At 45.0% G+C, this 19093-nt stretch overlaps 1 protein-coding gene across 3 annotated transcripts in view; it reads left to right on the forward strand.

The window, feature by feature from the left end:
* Smoc1 (SPARC related modular calcium binding 1) overlaps nucleotides 1-19093 on the forward strand; it is a 156276-nt gene that overhangs the window by 97359 nt on the left and 39824 nt on the right. For 2 of the 3 annotated variants that reach the window (XM_048362371.1, XM_048362372.1), the window contains exons 4-6: nucleotides 928-1027; nucleotides 3048-3095; nucleotides 18733-18822. In XM_048362371.1, coding sequence (XP_048218328.1) covers nucleotides 928-1027; nucleotides 3048-3095; nucleotides 18733-18822 — 238 coding nt within the window. The remainder of the gene's footprint in view (nucleotides 1-927; nucleotides 1028-3047; nucleotides 3096-18732; nucleotides 18823-19093) is intronic. The other variant, XM_048362373.1, reaches the window with a different exon arrangement.

Raw genomic sequence — 19093 nt, forward strand, 5'->3', positions numbered from 1 at the left:
AGGAAGATTACCCAGTGGTACAGCTAAGCAACTAGCAATTGAACCTGCAGCCACCAGGGGTTTTGGTCTGGCCTTAATCTCATGACAGGTGTCCTTATCTCAGGAGAGCCCCCGGATCCATTGGCAGGCTTGTTTGGAAAGTTAGAACAAGAAGAGCTTACTATTTGTCTCTACTTGGTAAAAGATGTGTGTCATATTAACCTACAATAATGGCCTTCCAGCTGGTACTTGCCAGTTGGAAGTACCAACTCATCAATCAGCATTGGGTTTTTGTGTGTGTGGGGGGGGGTGTGTGTGCCAGGACTGGGGCTTGAACTCAGGGTCACTTCACTTTCCTTGGCTTTTTTGTTGTTGTTGTTGTTCAAAGCTGGCTTCTATAAGCTTCACTTTGGGCTTTTTGCTGATTAATTGGAGGTAAGAGTTTCATGGACTTTTCTGTTTGGGCTGGCTTTGAACTGCTATCCTCAGATCTCAGCCTCCTAAGTAGCTAGGTTTATAATGTGAGCCACCAGAACCCATCCCAATCAGAATTTATTTTTCTTTTTACCATTGGATGGGAGCAGCATTTGGGAAAACATGTACAAGCATTGTTGAGATCCACATAGGAAAGCCACAGTGAACATATCTCAGTCTGATATCAGATATGGAATATGGAATGATATAGTATCAAAACAGATATGGAGTCACAGGAAAGAGTGAGATAAATTGCCATAGTTGTACATTGGGGTCCAGAGAGCAAACACATGACTATAATTGGTGCTGGTGACTTACGGGTATACCCATGAGAGGTACTCCGGAGACAGATGTGGGGATGAGAGGTAGAAGGAGCTTTTCCATTGGATGGGATACTTGGTGAGGGATGGAGGACCGACTTGATACTGTGACAGAAGACTTACCATTTTCTTTTCTTCCTGTTTCTCTGCACAGGTGCAGTGCCATACTTACACGGGGTACTGCTGGTGTGTCACCCCAGACGGGAAGCCCATCAGTGGCTCTTCTGTGCAGAATAAAACTCCTGTATGTTCAGGTACCGTAGAGAGGGGCGGGAAGGATGTGAAGGTTGGAGAGAGACCTCTTGGTTGGTCTCTACATCTTGTGGGGGGACCTTTGGAAGGTTTGGCGGGTTCTTTTCCAAGTCAGGGGGATTGTACTCTACCACACTTACCACACTTAGTCATCTGGGTGAAGAGGGTCTGTATGTGCCTACAGGTGTATATTAATTTTTTTCAGGTTACATTTTTGGTTCAATAATACTTCTTTCCTAAGCATTGAAACTCTTAGAGTTGGGATGGGATAAAACTTTTTAGCATGTATGTTGATGGATGGATTTAGAGGTGACATGGGAGTTCAGCCTCAGCAATCAATTAGTAATGTCTGTCATGGGCACAGGATAGGAGTCTTTGTGCCATAGATTTGTTATCCCTGAGTAATATAATGGAAAACTTTTGTAATAGTGACTCTTAAATCTAGCATATCATCAGCAGTGTCTTGAGAGTTAAAAAAAAAAAAAGCCAGATGTCAAGGCTCTTCCTTGTATACTCTGCCAGTTGTTCTGCAGTAAGACCTGAAGTCCTTATTTTTAGGAAGCTTTTCATGTAGTTCTGATGATTAGATAAATTAGATAATCTGTTGCAGAAATGAAGTATTTTCAACTTCATCAGCATAGAGGAATGATGCTGTTTGGTCAGTCTTATGGGATTGTGGATTATGGATTTACACAAGTCCCGTACCTCCTACCTCTATTTATTGGTAAGGGGCTCATGAGTAGCTCCACTGAATTCACTGTCTATCTCAGCCTTTACTCCAAAAAGCCCATCTCATCCATCCAGGGCTTCACCTTTATCCACATTGGTGTGTAACAGGCTTTACTCATCTCCTTTTTTTAAAAAAAAATTTTAAGTACAAAGTATAAAACCTATGCGAAATTTCAAAAGCCTGAAGTCTTAGTGATGTCTTACTTCTTTACGAACTTTATTTTTTCTTTTCTACTGGCCCATCTATAACAAGAGAAAAGTAAGTAGAAAGAGCAATAAGAATGTATGTTAGGAAACCCAAATTTGCAGAGCAAAAGGAAAGTTTATTTGTGGTCTACGTGGAAACTGGAAACCTTAATTGGGGTTGGAGTGGGGAGGGGCAGGAATTAGCCCTCCTTGTAAGTGACCTGGAAAATTTCATGTAAAACAAACAAATGCACTTGGAAATAAGCTACACAGAGTAATATAGTGGATTGCTCACAAAACTAGTAGATAGAGAAAGGCTACTATATGTATCTGAAAAGTATTTATTCTCTCTTTTCTTTTGGTGGGATTCCCACAGATGCATTTTTGTAGATGATTAGTTTTGCCCTGCATGTGTGGAGTTGGGATTCGTGGAAAAAGACAGGTGACACGGAATCAGACCTAGAGGATGGGTGCATGTGACATCCAAGTACATACAGGACAAATGTTTGGCCCCAAACACACGCTATCCACTCTTTGAGGAATGGGCTGTGTCCTGAAAATTGTTTCCATGCCTTGGACTATTTTGGCCCATTCAGTACAATTGGGCCAACAATTTTCTCCTTAATGCAGATGGAAAATTGCTGATTTCCTGCCCTAAACAGCACGGGATGTCAATCAATGTACTTGTAGTAAGAGGGGGTTTCTTTTCAGTTGGCCCTGCTGACAGGATATGGGTCAGAACATGGAGTCAGTGACAAGTGGGGGGACCCAGGAGGCTTGGTGTTAAGGGCCAGATATTGGAATGCTCAGCAGGAGAGCTAATTGGATGTGGAATATTGTAAAAGCTTAGTCAAGACCATTGCCAGGGAACCTGGAAATCATAGTTCATCTCAAAACAGTGCTGGGATATCAGTGACATTGATGTTAAACAAACCCCAACTCAACACACACGCATGTACCGACTTTGTGTATAATAGCCCTGGATGTGTATACAATACATATATACATGGCCATATGCTCATCACGTCAGGCTTTGCCAACTCTTTGAAAGAAACCAACCGCAGCACATTCTGAATGGTTCTGTTTCTGTTTCCTTTCTCACCCAAGGTTCAGTCACCGACAAGCCCTTGAGCCAGGGTAACTCAGGTCGGAAAGGTGAGTGGAGTTTTGTGCTTTACCTAAATGTTTGTTTCTATAGCTAGTCCATGCAGGGGCTCTTACATGAGATACAAGGAGCTGGAGGTACCCCATAGAAAAGTCATCTCCATTCTCATTCCTTCATCCCTCCCAGAAGCACCAGAGGTAAGTAAGGTTCCCAAGGTGGTGGCCATCGAGATCCTAGAATTTTCGAGGGTGGAGAGTAAGTGTGTATAGTCTCTGAGAATCCAGGCTCCCTGGGGATTCGGTAGGTCTATTCCAAAGGACGATGACGGTGGGATGCCCATCTCTGCCCTTAACTCTCTTGTTTGGCCCGCTTTTATTTGAGTGCCCCCCACCTCTGTGGAGTCTCCTTAATAATGTGCTCCAGTGCAGCTAGAATCTCATCACCAAGGCCTGGCTGGCTTCATGGGGGTGCTGCCTGAGAAACTGTTTTCCTGAAGTTTGGAATCACATTGCCTTGCGGCCAAGCGGACAGAGAGGCCTGCGCAGGTGCAGAGGAGATCTGAGCGTCTGCCACCAGCCGCGATGCCCTGATGCCCCACTAACACATGGCATGAGTGATACATGCTGGGGCTTCCGTAGCATGTGTTAGGTATTAACTCTCCTCTACCTAGAACAACACCAAATAGCAGACTAAAAAGCACCACGATAAGTCAAGAGCCAGAAACTGTGTAAAGCTTTCTGTCTTAGCGCCTTTAATGCCAATTTTCTTTCATTTTTTTTTTCTTTTGTGCTAGTCCCAGGGCTTGAACTCAGGGCCTGGATATTGTCCATTAGCTTTATTTGCTCAAGGATGGAACTTTACCATTTAAGCCACAGCTTCACTTCTGTTTTTTTGCTGGTTAATTAGAGATGAGTCCCATGGACTTTTCCTGCTTGGGCTGGTTTTAAGCTGCAATTCTCAGATCTCAGCACTCTGAGTAACTAGGTGCCTAAGCTAGGTGTGTTTTGTACAAAGGAGCCCACATCTTCCTTTTGTACACTGGGCCTCACAAATTGAATAACTGGTGTTCCTTCCAGTGCTGCTGAGAGGACCAACAATAGGTTCCTGGGACTTGCTACCCACCATTCCCAGTGTGGAAGACAGCTTGAGGCTGACAGAGAGCTGCTGGTGGCCTAGAAGTCTAGTATCTACCGCATTGTATGTTTAGGCCCTGGAGAGCTACCCTCTCAGGCTGAGTCTGAGGCTTTCTACCTACACCTAGACCTTAAGTTGGAATTGGTGAGAATGAACATGAAGGCCCCAAGCTTGTCCTTCACACACAGTTACAGGGAGACAAGGTGCCCTGGGCTTGTGTTGTGGAGTAGGAAGGAGAGGAAAAGCTATCCATTCTGAGTGTAGGAATTAGGATATGGAGAGCGACTTGTCCTGAAATGCAGGTACTCCCAAGAAGGCATGAAGGTGGGGTCTTGCCACCCATGGGAACATGCACCTAGAGACCAGGTAGGCCGCTGTTCTTCCCTAGGCCAGAATGCATGTGAAGGTGAAAGAGACCTTTTCCATAGCCTCCTGAGAGCAGGGGCAGATCTGCCAGTGGGTTAGACAGACCTAGAACAACACTAAGTAGCAAATTAAAAAGCACTCTGAAAACTGGGGACCAGTGGTTCACGCCTATAACCGTAGCTACTTAGGAGGCTGAGATCTGAGGATCATGATTCAAAGCCAGCCCAGGCAGGAAAGTCCGTGAGATTCATCTCTAACAAAACTACTCATAAAAAGCTGGAAGTGGTGCTGTGGCTTAAGCAGTAGAGTGCTAGCTTTAAGCATATAGAGGCTCAGGGAAAGCACCCATGCCCTGAGTTCAAGCTCTAGGACCAGCAAACACAAAACAAAACAAAACACCGTGAAGTGCGGTAAGCCAAGATCAGAGAGACAAATGACACATGTTTTCGCTCATATACGAAAGCTAGATCTAAAATACCCTGGGACATGATAAATGATACAAGGACTCTAAATAATCACACACTGTGAGACCAAAGGAGGATACACTTAAGGGAGAAACACAAAGAGTCAGTGCCTAACTGCTCCTGATCATATAAAAATAATATGTATTGAAATGCACTCAAAGAAATGGAAATAAAACAAAACAGCACCAACAAAACAACCACCCTGACAAGCTGAGAAAAGTGATATAAGAGAGTTGTGCTGGATCCCACCCAGATGGGAAAGTGGAGGAGGCTGAGGAAAGTGTATGCAAAGGCCTGAAAGGGTCAGGGCCTACCGTGATGTGTGTTTGCAGGGACTAGAAACAGGAACTACCTTCAGTTTTGATTGCACCAGCTGAACTAGTCCTTTTTTTCTAATTATTTTTTAAAATTGTTATTATCAAGGTGAATGCACAGAGGGGTTACCATTTCATATGTCAGGTAATGAGTACATTTCTCTTTGGATAATGTCACTCTTTCCTTCCCTCTCTCTTGGTTTTTCCTTCCCATCCCCACTCACAGGTTTTATAGTTCTTTTTTAACATAGTGTTTACTGAGTACCACTGAGCAGCTGCAATCTTAAGGAGCATTGCCTTTGTCTCTGGGCATGAACTCTTGTCTTGAAACAAGGGGGAAAAAAAATCAGTAATCGTGTAAAAACTGACAGCGCAGCTTTTTCCCACCTAAAAGAGCTGAGGGTGATCATGGTTGGAAGCCAGAGGCTCTTTATCTCCAATGAACCACCAAAAGAGTGGGAAGTAGAGGTGTGGCTCATGTGGTAGACAGGCAGCCTTGAGCAAAAAAGCTCAGGTACAATGCCTAGACCCTAAGTTCCAGCCCCAGTACCATCACAAAAGAGAGAGGAAGAGAGGGCTGGTAAAGCACACACACCAAGAAAGGCCTAGACAGAGAAGTGCTTGCTAGGTTGTTATGGTTTCATACCCTGTAGGTAACAATGAGAGGTCAGCCTGTGGGTGCCCGCTGTTCTCACTGAACTGGGAGAGAGGCAGGTGGCACTGGATGACATTTACAGTAGACAACAGTGAGCATTTCGTGTCCTCTCCTAGCTCGGAGATCAGCCACTAGATCCAAAAGGGGAGGGGAGCCATGCCTGTGGGGGTGATGGGGGCAATGGGGATAAACTTGAAGTCTCCTATGGAAAGGAAATTTGCTGCCAGCCCCCAGCTCTTTACTTACCTGCCCCCCTCCCCCGCCCGTGACTTTTTTCCCTCCTGTGAGGTTCTGTGGGGGGGGGGGCAAAGGTTTGCCTGGGGTGGGAGATGCTAGTGCTAACTCTCCCTTGAACTCTGCCTGGCCATTTCCCCCCTTCTGTCTGGAGGAACAAATGAGGGATTGGATCCTCTTCTCTTTGCCTGCCATGGGCAGGCAGGAAGAGCAGCCGGTTCAGGCCATCTGTAGGAAGGGCCACCTGAAGCCACACCTGTCCAGGAAGCTGGTGTGGAATGGGGACAGGGTGCGAGGGGGCATTTGTAATATCCTGTGTCGACCTGCCTGCCGAGGTTCCTCTTTCAGCTGCACTTAAGAAAGGAATGTGCTCGGCAGGGCAGCAGGTGGGAAGACACAAAGGCCCCTTGTCTGAGCTTGTGCCCACACGTGGCTTCCCCCCAGAAGGCATCTCCCCAGAGGCCTGCCACAAAGGATTGTTGGCCTGGCCCCCCGGCAGTGTGAGGGGCATGGCCAAAGAAGGAGGTGAGGCTAGAGGTTCGCAGGGGTGAGGGGTGAGGGTGCAAAGGCACAAATGACACCCAGCCTCCTCTTTCCTGACCATCTTGCCTTTTGGAATCTGCCCCATGGATGGGGCTGGGAAGGATCGGTTCTCTCTGCCTGGCCCGGATGAAAAGATGCATTGTGTGGTCCCTGAGTCTGGTGGCCAGCCAGGAATCAGTCCTTCAGAAAGGAGAAGAGGAGAAAGGCAGAGTGCAAAAAGCCAGGGGAGAAGGCCCAGAGAGATAGCAGGAGGAAGGGGGGAGGGAGGGAGGCCAGGCCTTAGCAGGTCATAGCCACTTGAGGCCTGGGTTTTCTGCGGTTCCTGGGTCCACAGGTGCAGAGCCCCCGAGGGAAGAAGTGGGGGAGGAGGGGGCACTGCTATCTTCCCCAGATGTACATGCTCCAAAGGGGAGGAGGGTCAGAACTTCAGACTATTTACTTAATCCCTTGGAATGTCTTTTCCTCGCTCAGTTCTTTGGGCCCCTTGTGTTTAACGGACTTCTTTATGGGCACATGTGTGGTAATTAACACGTGCCGTGTAGGTCCTGGGCCATGTGTGTGAGTTTCAAATATCCATTGATCCTGGGCAATCTCATCCTGGCTACCCCTCCCCTTCTCTGCCCATAGCCCTCGAAGGGAGGGGGTGTTGGGGTGAGGGTACACACATGCACGTGCATGTGTATTACTGAAGTCACTGAGAAATATACAAAGAGAGGAAGAAGGCCCCAGACAGCAACTTTGCTGTGAACCTCTGCTGCTCCAACAGTTAAGGGCTGCAGGAGTTGATAGATGGAGCCTAATTTGGGGTTTTCACTGCAGCAGTCCTAAGAAAAGTGGCTGAGTAACGAACTGTGTTTAGAGGTCACTCACTTGGCTGTTCCTAGGCCTGAGGATTTTCCTGAGCTGTCTAGTTTTGGGGTCTTGAGGCTAAGGAGTGTAGATGAGCTTCCTGGATAACCATGCTGTAGTATGTGCACACACACCCTGCCCTGTCCCTCTATTGGTTCTCATCAGGCTTCCAGGCTGGGGCTAGGCCTGCCCTTCATGGCTTCTTCGCCTCTTAGGGGCTGGGGGTTGTGCTAGTGAAAAGTAATAAATGAGAGAATATAGGAGCTGTGCGATGATTTCTTTTCCTCCCTTCCCCTCCCTCCCTCCTTCCCCTCCCTCTTTTCTTTCTTTCTTATGTATACTGGTAGTGGGACTTGAACTCAGGGCTTGAGCATTATTGTCCTTTAGCTTGTTTGCTCAAGGCTAATAATGCTCTACCTCTTGAGTCACAGTGCCACTTTGGGCTTTTTGCAGGTTAATTGGATATGAGTCTCCTAGACTTTCCTGCCCAGCCTGGTTTTGAACTGCAATCCTCAGATGTCAGCCTCCTGAGTAGCTAAGATTATAGGTGCAAGCCACCTGCACCACACATGAGATGATTTCCAACAGATCTTTGGGAGTTTTCACCTTCTGAGTACCCAGAATTATTGAGTCCCCAGAGTGCTGATGCTGTGATAAACAACAAGAGAATGTTGCAGGTTAATAGAGGGCTTTCTGCAGGTTTGCTTATTTTCCTGTAAGATGTTTGGGTGTTTGTTATTTAAGGAAAATGAGAAAAAAATAAAAGCATGAATGAACTGTACTTGAATTTTTCTGCATAGACTGTATTTGTCAAACCAGTCTTGGAGAAATGCAGAACTTTTAATTGGCAGAGAGGCTAGTTCCCCCTCCCCATTACGGCTACTCCATAATATATACCCCAAGTAAAGCATGACTCACATTCATTTCCCCCACAGTCCCTGTCTGTGTCTCTATTTTTAGTGTCTTTCTGAGCCTGGTTTGCAGATTGGTGCCAACTTGGAGCCTGTGTCTCTCTAGGGATGCCAGGGTGATGGATGGCAGGCATTCCAGGTGAAGGAGAACTGTGTGGTCTCCATCCAGCCTTGCCCTCATGGGGGTTTAGTACACGTGATAGTATACTAAACACCCCAGTGTCCTGAGCTGGACTGAGGTGTACCAGGCTGGCTGTCCATACAAGGAATGTTACTCCTGCTCACATGGCTTTAACCTGAATGAAGAGGGCAACCAATGGGCTCTGCTCATGATATTTTTCCCTTATTAAAAAGCATTGTTTTGATATTGTCCTGCCGAAACAGAAGTGTGCTTGGACAGCTCCAAGCTCCTAGGAAGCAGCTCCCTGGGCATACCGTGTGCATGCTACTGCTGTGTGCTGGTATCTGAGCCACCTTGACCTTGCCATCTCTAGCCATCGATCAGCTTAGCAAAGATCAGTTTCAGAAGGTCAGCGCTTAGGTGTACATGAATGTTCATACATGCGTGACATGTCTCTCCTTCCTATGGTTACTTGCTTCTCCAGCTCTGCTTCCTGTCCCACATTTTAACCAGTATTCCAGATTTCTGAAAGTTGGCATATGAAGGGCACTAGACTGAAAACTTGAGTTCCTGCTGTATCTCACCTCCAAAGACTGGAGAGGAAATGGGATTTACAGATCTGGTGAAAGACCTCTTAGCCATAGAGTTAATTTGAGCATCTGGTGGTATTAGTAACCATTGGTATTGCATACTTATTTTTAAACTGAATACATATTTATTCAGAACTTACTGAGCACCATGCTTTTTGTAGTCACTGAGGTTCTAGTGATGAGTAAAGCTCTTTCTCCATCTTGTAGAGCCCATACCGAATTGTTCTCAGCCTTTCTTGGTGGGTGTAGTCTTCAGATTGAGGTGAACCTCCCAGAAAGCAACAGTCTTCTGAGTGCTCTAAAGTCGTCCCCTCTGCAGGAAAGGGAAGACAAGTAACCCATCCAAATAGCCCCCTGGTATAGCTGTAATAGCTGTAATCAGAACCTCTAAGGAAAGACCCTGGGAGGGGGTCCTGGGGGAAGTGTCACTCATTTCCATGTTCTGGCTGGTACATTCATGGAGTCTCTGAAGTCTAGCTGAGAGGGCTCAGAGCTTTTCACTTCAATGAGAATAGGTTTGTTTATTTATTGTTACTTGCTCTGGGTGTGGCCCAGCAACTTGGCAATAGCCAAGATGGGTGCACATGGGTAGACAGGACTTGGGGCCATTACTGATCCCTGATCCTTTGCTCTGAGAGGCATATGGCTCCTGAGGAACTGTTACTCTCTGATCCTGTTGCCCCAGTTCCAAATTTTTATGGGAGCCAGATTAGCTAAAACATATTTTTAAAGAAAAATAAAGTCAAATCATTTTTGTTTGATTTGAAGATGTATAAAGCTGCAGAAATTGGACTGTGATGTCGGTGGAGAGAAACACAAAGTCAATGGAGGCTAGAGAACCCAGAGGAAGGCCATACCAGGACAGCCACTAGTATTTGTCAATGGGACAAAAGCAACCCCTCCAACCAATAGTGCGGTAGCAGCTGGACATCCATAGACTTTCAAATAAACAACAAAAACAAAAATAAACTTGAGTCCATTAACCTAAATTGTATACAAATAGAAATTCAAGACCTGGTATTGGTAACTCACACTTGAATCCTAGCTACCCTCGGAGACTGAGATCTAAGGACCATAGTTCAAAGCCAATCTGGGAAGATAAAACCAAGAGACTTTTATCTCCATTAAATCAGCAAAAAGCCCAAAGTAAAAATGTGACTCAAAAGGTAGAGTGCTAGTCTTGAGTGAAAAGCGAATCAAAAGATCTAGGCCGGGGCTGGGGATATGGCCTAGTGGCAAGAGTGCCTGCCTCGTATACATGAGGCCCTGGGTTCAATTCCCCAGCACCACATATACAGAAAATGGCCAGAAGTGGCGCTGCGGCTCAAGTGGCAGAGTGCTAGCCTTGAGCAAAAAGAAGCCAGGGACAGTATTCAGGCCCTGAGTCCAAGCCCCAGGACTGGCCAAAAAAAAAAAGATCTAGGCCCAGAGTTCAAGCCCCAGTACTGGCAAAAAGAAAAAGAAAAGCAATTCATAGACTTAAATACAGAATGTACAACTTTTAAAAGAAAGTATGACAAATTTTTACGAAAGACATGAATCAAAAATGTGTTTATGTATGTATAAATAAATTTTATATATACATATTTATACATACATACGTGTACATAATTATATACAAGTACAAATTTTGGACTTAAAGTTTGGCCTACAAAATATTCTGTGAATAGGATGAAAAAAATATCTATAGACTCGGAGATAATGTTTAAAAATGCATATCTGAATTCTGGGTACTGGTGACTTATATCTGTAATCTTAGCTACTCAGGAAGCTGAGATCTAAGGACTGTGGTTCAAAGCCAACTAGGACAGGAAAGTCCTATGAGACTTTTATCTCCAATTAACCACCAGAAAACTGAAAGTGGTGCTATGGCTTAAAGTGGTAGAGTTCTCTCCTTGAGCAGAAGAACTCAGGGGCAGTGCCCAGGCCCAGAGTTAAAGCCTCATGACCGAGAAAATAAACAACCTATACCTAACATCAGACTTGTATTCTGAATAAAGAACTCTCAAAACTCAGCTGTTTAAAACAAAAAGCTATTTAATTTAAAAATGGACAGATGATGTCAGTCTGTATTTCCCCAAAGCAGATATTCATAGGCACTCTCAGCACACACAGCGGCTTAACATTATCAGCCACAGAAAGGCAAATAAACACTGTCGAGAGAGATTATTAGATGAGCTAAAAAAAAAATTACTGTTTCATTTCTAAATGCTGATGAAGCTTCAGAAAAACTAGATACCTCACATATTGCTGGCCAGGAAGCAAAAGACTCCCGCCAACTGGAACACACTTTGGAAGTTTCTTTAAAAAATAATAAAATAAGGATATGTTTAACCCTAATCCAACATCAGTCTTTATGAACACTTATTTTAGAGGAAAAAAACATATACATGAATTGAGTAGCAGTTTTACTTATAACACAAAGTAGATACAACTCAAATACTCTCTAGTGGGTTAAACAAACTATATTGTCCATATCATGGACAAATACCCAGTGACGGAAAGGAACACATTTCTGATACAGGCAACAGCTTGTAGGGCTTTCTATTCCTAAGGGAATTATGTAAAGTGAAAAAATTGATTATAGACTGCATTATTCCATTTATACAACATTCTAGCAAGGAGAAGATCGTAGAGATAGAGAATGAATGAGTGACTGCTGGGTGGAGGTCAGGGAGGAAGAGGGGGACCCTAAAGAAGTAACAGCTGGAAGATCTTTGTGGTGGTAAAATGGTTCTGTATGGATTGGGATGATGTCATGAATGTATACAGGGGGTGGTTTCCAGAATACCCCCTTCCCAATGCATGCCATATTTGTGTAAACTTACTTCCGGTCTGTTTGCGAGTCTTGGTCCATAGGCATGTGTTCGCAGGAAACATGAGGTTGGTTCATACTCTATTTCCCCCCTGATATGAGTTGGGCCAGGTTTGAAAGGAACTTCTGGAAAAGGTACAGTTGTCTCCTAATGATGCCCTAAATAAGTCCCTTGGACTTCTATAATGGGCCCTGAGTCACAAGCTGAGGTTGCTGTGGCATAAATGTGGTCCCTTCATTCAGAGCCACCTTCTCGCACTTCTACTATGCTGAAATGTATCTCGATGTCTGTTTAAAAGATGGACCCTGGCAGAATGCAAGGGAGAGTGTCACCAGGAGTGGACATGGTTTGGGAAGAGATCAAGAATTGAAGAGAACTTGGGCTTGTTGGGGGACCTTCCAAACCTCACTTCAGGATGTGGGTAGAGGCCCTTCTTTCCTTCCTTCCTTCCTTCCTCCCTTCCTTCCTTCCTTCCTTCCTTCCTTCCTTCCTTCCTTCCTTCCTTCCTTCCTTCCTCCTCCCTCCCTCCCTCCCTCCCTCCCTCCCTTCCTTCCTTCCTTCCTTCCTTCCTTCCTTCCTCCCTCCCTCCCTTCCTCCCTTCCTCCCTCCCTCCCTTCCTTCCTTCCTTCCTTCCTTCCTTTCTCCCTTCCTCCCTCCCTTCCTTCCTTCCTTCCTTCCTTCCTTCCTTCCTTCCTTCCTTCCTTCCTTCCTTCCTTCCTCCCTTCCTTTCTTCCTCCCTCCCTCCCTTCCTTCCTTCCTTCCTTCCTACCTTCCTTCCTTCCTTCCTTTCTCCCTCCCTTCCTCCCTCCCTCCCTCCCTTCCTTCCTTCCTTCCTTCCTCCCTCCCTCCCTTCCTCCCTTCCTCCCTCCCTCCCTTCCTTCCTTCCTTCCTTCCTTTCTCCCTTCCTCCCTCCCTTCCTTCCTTCCTTCCTTCCTTCCTTCCTTCCTTCCTTCCTTCCTTCCTTCCTTCCTTTCTCCCTTCCTTCCTCCCTTCCTCCCTCCCTTCCTTCCTTCCTCCCTCCCTCCCTCCCTCCCTCCCTCCCTTCCTTCCTTCCTTCCTTCCTTCCTTCCTCCCTTCCTTTCTTCCTCCCTCCCTCCCTCCCTCCCTCCCTCCCTTCCTTCATCCCTCCCTCCCTCCCTCCCTCCCTCCCTTCCTTCCTTCCTTCCTTCCTTCCTTCCTTCCTTCCTTCCTCCCTTCCTTTCTTCCTCCCTCCCTTCCTTCCTTCCTTCCTTCCTTCCTTCCTTCCTCCCTTCCTTTCTTCCTCCCTCCCTTCCTTCCTTTCTTCCTTCCTTCCTCCCTCCCTCCCTCCCTCCCTCCTCCCTCCCTCCCTCCCTCCCTTCCTTCCTTCCTTCCTTCCTTCTTTCCTTCCTTCCTTTCTCCCTTCCTTCCTTCCTTCCTTCCTTCCTTCCTTTCTTCTTTCCTTCCTTCCTTTCTCCCTTCTTTCCTTCCTTCCTTCCTTCCTTCCTTCCTTCCTTCCTTCCTTCCTTTTTATTTTTCTCTCATCCCCCAACACTCCTCCTTCTCAGGAAACCCCAAGAGATGCCATTAATACAGATTTCTTCTCTGGCCCCCTTTGACACACTTGCTTTTGAAGGACCTGGAAGAGAAAGCTCTTTGTATGTGGTCAGAATAAACTCATTGTACACCCAGACAATTAACTCCTCAATGGTCTTGCCAGGCCCCTGAAAGGGCCAGCCCTGCTTCCCTTGGACCTCTTGGGCTCTATTCAGACCCTAAAGCACACCAATGTTTGGGGGGGGGGGTTGTTTTGTTTGTTATTCTGAAAAGTCTTTCCTTGAGAATAGTCAGAGAGTGGATCAACATTGTCCCCAGCCCAGCATTTATCTCCCCTTGCCAGTGAATGTCAATCAGGAATCAAAAAGCCACACAGAGGGGGCTTTGAACGGTGTCATCAGGGGTCGAAGTGACTTCCAGCTGTCTGTGCGTGGGCCAGGCCTTCTTGCAGGGCAAGGGATTGTGCTGTCACACAAACCCATCATCTGTATAGGCTCCCAGAGCCCATGTGAGGGCTGCACCTGCAAGGACAAGGCATGGGTGGGGGCTGGGGGACTCAGAAGGCCAGAGCTCTGCATCTGGCAGTTTCCAATGCTGCCCTCTGCCTCTGGGGCCTTGAACACTCCATTCTCTTCTGATCTGCCTGGTCACTTCCTTTTCCCTGGCTGAGCAAAGCCACCTGCCTGAATTGAAGCATTGCAAAATATGGCAATACAGTTATTATGCTGTTGATCATGACTTCATCCTCTCAGAAATTCTCTCAGATTTGCTTTCTTGATGTATTTAATGTTTCCAAATTAATTTTTTTCTCCCTATCATAATGTTTTTGAATATCTTTATCAACATTGCCACAAATGTAAGCTACTTATTCCTTTTCATTGCTGAGTAGAATCCTACTATTACTATTTGGCCATACCACAGTTTAGTCACCAGTTGAAATACATTTTGGATCATTGCAAACAAGGCTCTGGTAAACAGTGTTGCTATGAATATTTGTGTATATGTCATTCATTTTTATTTCTTTCTGATGGATTCCTAGGAGCAGAATTGGGGGTTGAATGCTAAGCTTATGTTTTGGTTTTTTGTTGTTCTTGTTGTTTTTAAAGCAATTGCCCAAATTCTATTCCAAAGTGTCTGTCCAAGTTTATATTTGCTACTAGCAAGGAACAAGGGTTTCTCCACATCTTTGCTAACACTTGCATTGTCTATCCTTTTTACTATAGCCATTCTAGTGAGAGTTTAGTGGTACCTCATGGTTTTAATTTGTACCTTCCTAAAACATGCCGATCATCTTTGCATGTATTTATTTACTATCTGTATGACTTTGGAGGGGGGTGAATGATCTATTACAATATTTTTCCTATTTTTTTTGCCAGTCCTGGGCTTTGAAATCAGGGTCTGAGCACTGTCCCTGGCTTCTTTTTGCTCAAGGCTAGCACTCTGACACTTGAGCCACAGCACCACTTCTGGCTGTTTTCTATATATGTGGTGCTGAGGAATCAAACCCAGGGCTTCATGTATATGAGGCAAGCACTCTTGCCACTAGGCCATATTCCCAGCTGTTTTCCTTATTTGTAAGTAAGTTTTTTGTCACCTTATTTATTTATTTATGTATGTATGTATCTATCTATTTATTTATTTATCTATTTATCTATTTATCTATCTATCTATCTATTTATTTATTTATTTATTTTGGTTCCCAGTCATCTTATTGAATAGTAAAGTTTATCTAATTTTAAAACTTTGATGAGATTTTAATTTTGCAAATCTAATGTTAAAAGTGAGCAATTTAATAAGATAGTCGCATTCAGGGGGTAATATAGTTCCTGGAAAATTTTTTTTAATTTTTTTATTGTTAGTATAATGATGTTCAGAGAGGTTACAGTTACATAAGTCAGATAAAGAGTACCTTTCTTTTTGGACAATGTCTCCCCTTCCCTTGCTCTCTCCCACTTTTTCCTGGAAAGGTTTTTACACCTACATGGCATCCTGAGGCCTAGTAGGCAAGTACTCTGCACTGTTAGAAAAAGATATTGCTGCACAAAGAACAAAGTAAGGGGTTCAGGTTAATCAACTTGGTGGGTATAAAGCAGGGATTGACTTGCAATGGCACTTGGGACAAGGAGGTCAGGGTAATGGTGGAAATTTTGCTCTCTACCTAGAGCCTATGGCAGGGCCTGGTCCTATTCCAAGGCTTGCCTGGAAACAGAATTGCTGTAGAACTTGGATCCAGGTCTTGGACATATGTTTGGTAGAAGAGTTGTGCTTCTTTGCTGTGTCAGAAGCCAGGTGCCCGGGTGTCCGGAGATGATGGTGAGAAGGTCCTGTTGGCTTTGGCTTGGCTTCCTGGCCTTTGGGCCTGCTGGATTTCATAGGTGGCTGCTGGCAGCAGGGCACTTTGTCTTTTCTCACTTTGTAAAGATTTCCATCTAGGGCCTCCCCTGTGGCAGAGCAGCTGTATCTCTTCACCCTTGGTGACCCTGCCCTGCAGGACTCTTTCCTGCATCTGGCTTCACGCTCTGCAGGCTTCTGTGCCTGTGTCTGTAGTCCGTGGCAGCTTTCCACCTGCAAACGCACATATCTTCCCTGGGAATCCTTTCTGGCTCCCTTGGGCATAGACCTTTGCTGATGGCCAGACCAGATGGGCCCAGACTCTCATCTGGATGACAGGACTGGGGAACAGAATGTTTTCAGTTATCTTGCTCCAGACAGAGATAATAGTTCTTATACTATGAAAGGCTTTAAATGTCTCCTGAATATGAAAACATTACACAAGCCACGTTACATTGGAGTTCTCACCATCCTGTCTCAGAATATTTGATCTCTCACTTTCCCTTTGTTAACTCGTAAGACTCCTGTGAGAAGTATTTACACTGTGAGCTCTGCTTCCGGCCCAAAGCAACCAAATGTGGAGTGCAGCTGCCAAAAGACTCCATTCGGTGGCTTGTTGAATTCAATGGAAAGAGGTGTTAATAGAGTCAGGGGAAGTGACGCTATTTTAAAAAATGACATTGTGTGGCACTGTTCTGTGTTTATTCTCCTTCAATGACTTCCAGATCGAGCTCTTTCATTTTGACATCAAAAGACACCCATTTGTGATCCAATTTGGGGCAATAAGATAATCAGTATAGTTTCTGCTCTCTTCTTGCTACATCTCATCCGTTGAGATGATTGTCAGATAGTTTGGGGTTGCTCTGGCCCCTATAAGACTTGGGTCTCTGTGTCAGCTCATGACAATAATCAGGGTTAGATGTCACAAAATTGTCAAGTTGTAGGTTTCAGCATCTAGCAAGGGTGTGGGTTTCTTCAAGTCTTAAGATCCCAAGGATGAGCTTGGCAGTGGGAAACCATGCCTATAATCCCATCTACCTAAGAGGCTTTGATCCAAGGACCATGGTTCAAAGCTAGCCCAGGAGGACAAATCAGTGAGACTCTTTTTCTTCAATGAACCAGCAAAAAAACAAACAAAAAACTAGAAGTGGAGGTGTGGCTCAAGTATTAAAGGTCCAGTCTTGAGTAGAAAAACTAAAGGAAAGCATGAGTCCCTGAGTTTGTGCCCCATACCAACATAAATAAACAAATAAATAAGATAGATTCCAAGGGTCGAGACCGCAGTACTATTCTCTGTCCCTTTTCTGATAATATACAGGGAAGTGAGCCAAGGATACTGGGATAGAATGATAGAGTTGGTATTTGTGGAGTGACTAGTTAATGCTCAGAGAACATAGTGCTCCATTGTAGATGATGTCTGGGGGTCTTGGGAGGGGAGGGGTGGTCTGATCATCAAACCTTGTGAAACAATAGTGCTCAGTCTTTCTCCTCCCACTGAGGGAGAAAACAAAGAGAAATCTCTAAATCTTCTGCAGATAGGTGAAGATGCCTGCTCTCAAGCTTTACCAAGGGAGTAAAATTGTTTCTTGGGATGTTATAGGGGTGGGAAAATATCATTTTACACATAAACCACAAACTTCTGTATTTAGCACATGAACGGATATATAGTTAATCTCATTACAATTTTATAAAAGGGATCGGAAGCATGACTCAGTTGGTAGAGCACCAGCATCAGGTAGTGAGTTTGAGACCTGGTCTCAGACCTAACAAAAGAAAAGGAAATTTTGTTATGGAGGTGATTAGGAAAATAATTGGTTAACAATATTCCTAGACACATGTTAGTGAAAAAAGACTGAAAAATGCTAAGATTTGGGACTTTGATGGAAATTAGTCAGAATACTGGGAGGTAACAAACAAAACCGGTCCTAATTCATGATCTGCAGAGGTTTCTGTTCTGCAGAAGGAGCTGCCAACACCACTGGAATGATAAGCATTAGGACTTTCCACCGGGAACTCCCTGCTCCCTTCTTTGAAATTAGAATTTGGAAAGCCACAATGGGGTGGTTACTGTGATTTCCCATATTATCTGCCATTTGCTTTGCCATACCTCCAACTGGAAATTGGTATGCATGCTGTTTCTCTGTTAAAAATGGTTTCTTTAGCTGGGCACTGGTGGCTCACGCCTAACTACTCAAGAGGGTGAGATCTGAGGATCAAAGTTTGAAGCCAGCTGGGACAGAAAACTCTGTGAGACTTTATCTCCAGTTAATGACCAAAAGCTGCCAGTGGAGCTTTGGCTCAAATGGTAGAGTGTCAGACTTGACTGAAGAAGCCATACAAGAATGAGACTCTGAGTTCAAACCCTAGTACTAGCACCAAAACAAAACAAAACAAAACATCTGAGCCAGTAGTTTACAGAAGAAGATAGGATCAATACTGGGGACATCTGAATTTGATGTCCTACAGACAGCCAGTCTTATTCTAACATACCTGGCCAAAGCTCAAGACTGCTGGGCATGGGGGAGCCCCCTCCTCACTCTGCGTAAGGAGGAACACAGCTGGCAGAACTTACCTGTGTTTCTTCAGATTCACAAGAAAGGGCTTTCTATCACCATGGGTGGAGCATGGAGCTAGCCACCTTTGTGCAGCCCCTGGGATGGTGAGCACCCATCTGGATTTGGTTCACTCTTTATGTCGCTCTGGTTTTCCTCGTTTCTCTTCTTCTTTCTTAGTCTTTTCTTCTTTTCCTTCTTTGTTGGTCTCTTCATTGGGACCGGGCCATGTACAAACCCCAACCATTCAACAGTGCTGGAGAGTAGATAGTATTTACCTCAATAATGGTAGTCTCTTTTCGCTTCTTTCTAACCCTCAATTCAGATGATGGTTCCAAGCCGACACCCACGATGGAGACCCAGCCTGTGTTTGATGGAGATGGTAAGTCTGTACTATTTCCAGTTCTCCTTCTTTCATCCATTTTTCAGATTGGAGAGAGGCCCAACTTTAGATGATTGCTCCTGCTTCATTATCGTTATTTCCTATTTTAATTTTAGTCATTTTTCCAGTGTAAGCTGAATTGTTTAAACCTTTTTATAAAAAAATAAAAGAAATATGAATCCTCCAAGGAGTTCATATGCTACACTCCCATTGGCACAATGTACCCTCAGACTGGTACATGTTCCACTTCTGGGAAGGTCCTCTGCTCTCC

Source organism: Perognathus longimembris, chromosome 14, assembly GCF_023159225.1.
Source record: "Perognathus longimembris pacificus isolate PPM17 chromosome 14, ASM2315922v1, whole genome shotgun sequence".
Lineage (NCBI taxonomy): Eukaryota > Metazoa > Chordata > Mammalia > Rodentia > Heteromyidae > Perognathus > Perognathus longimembris.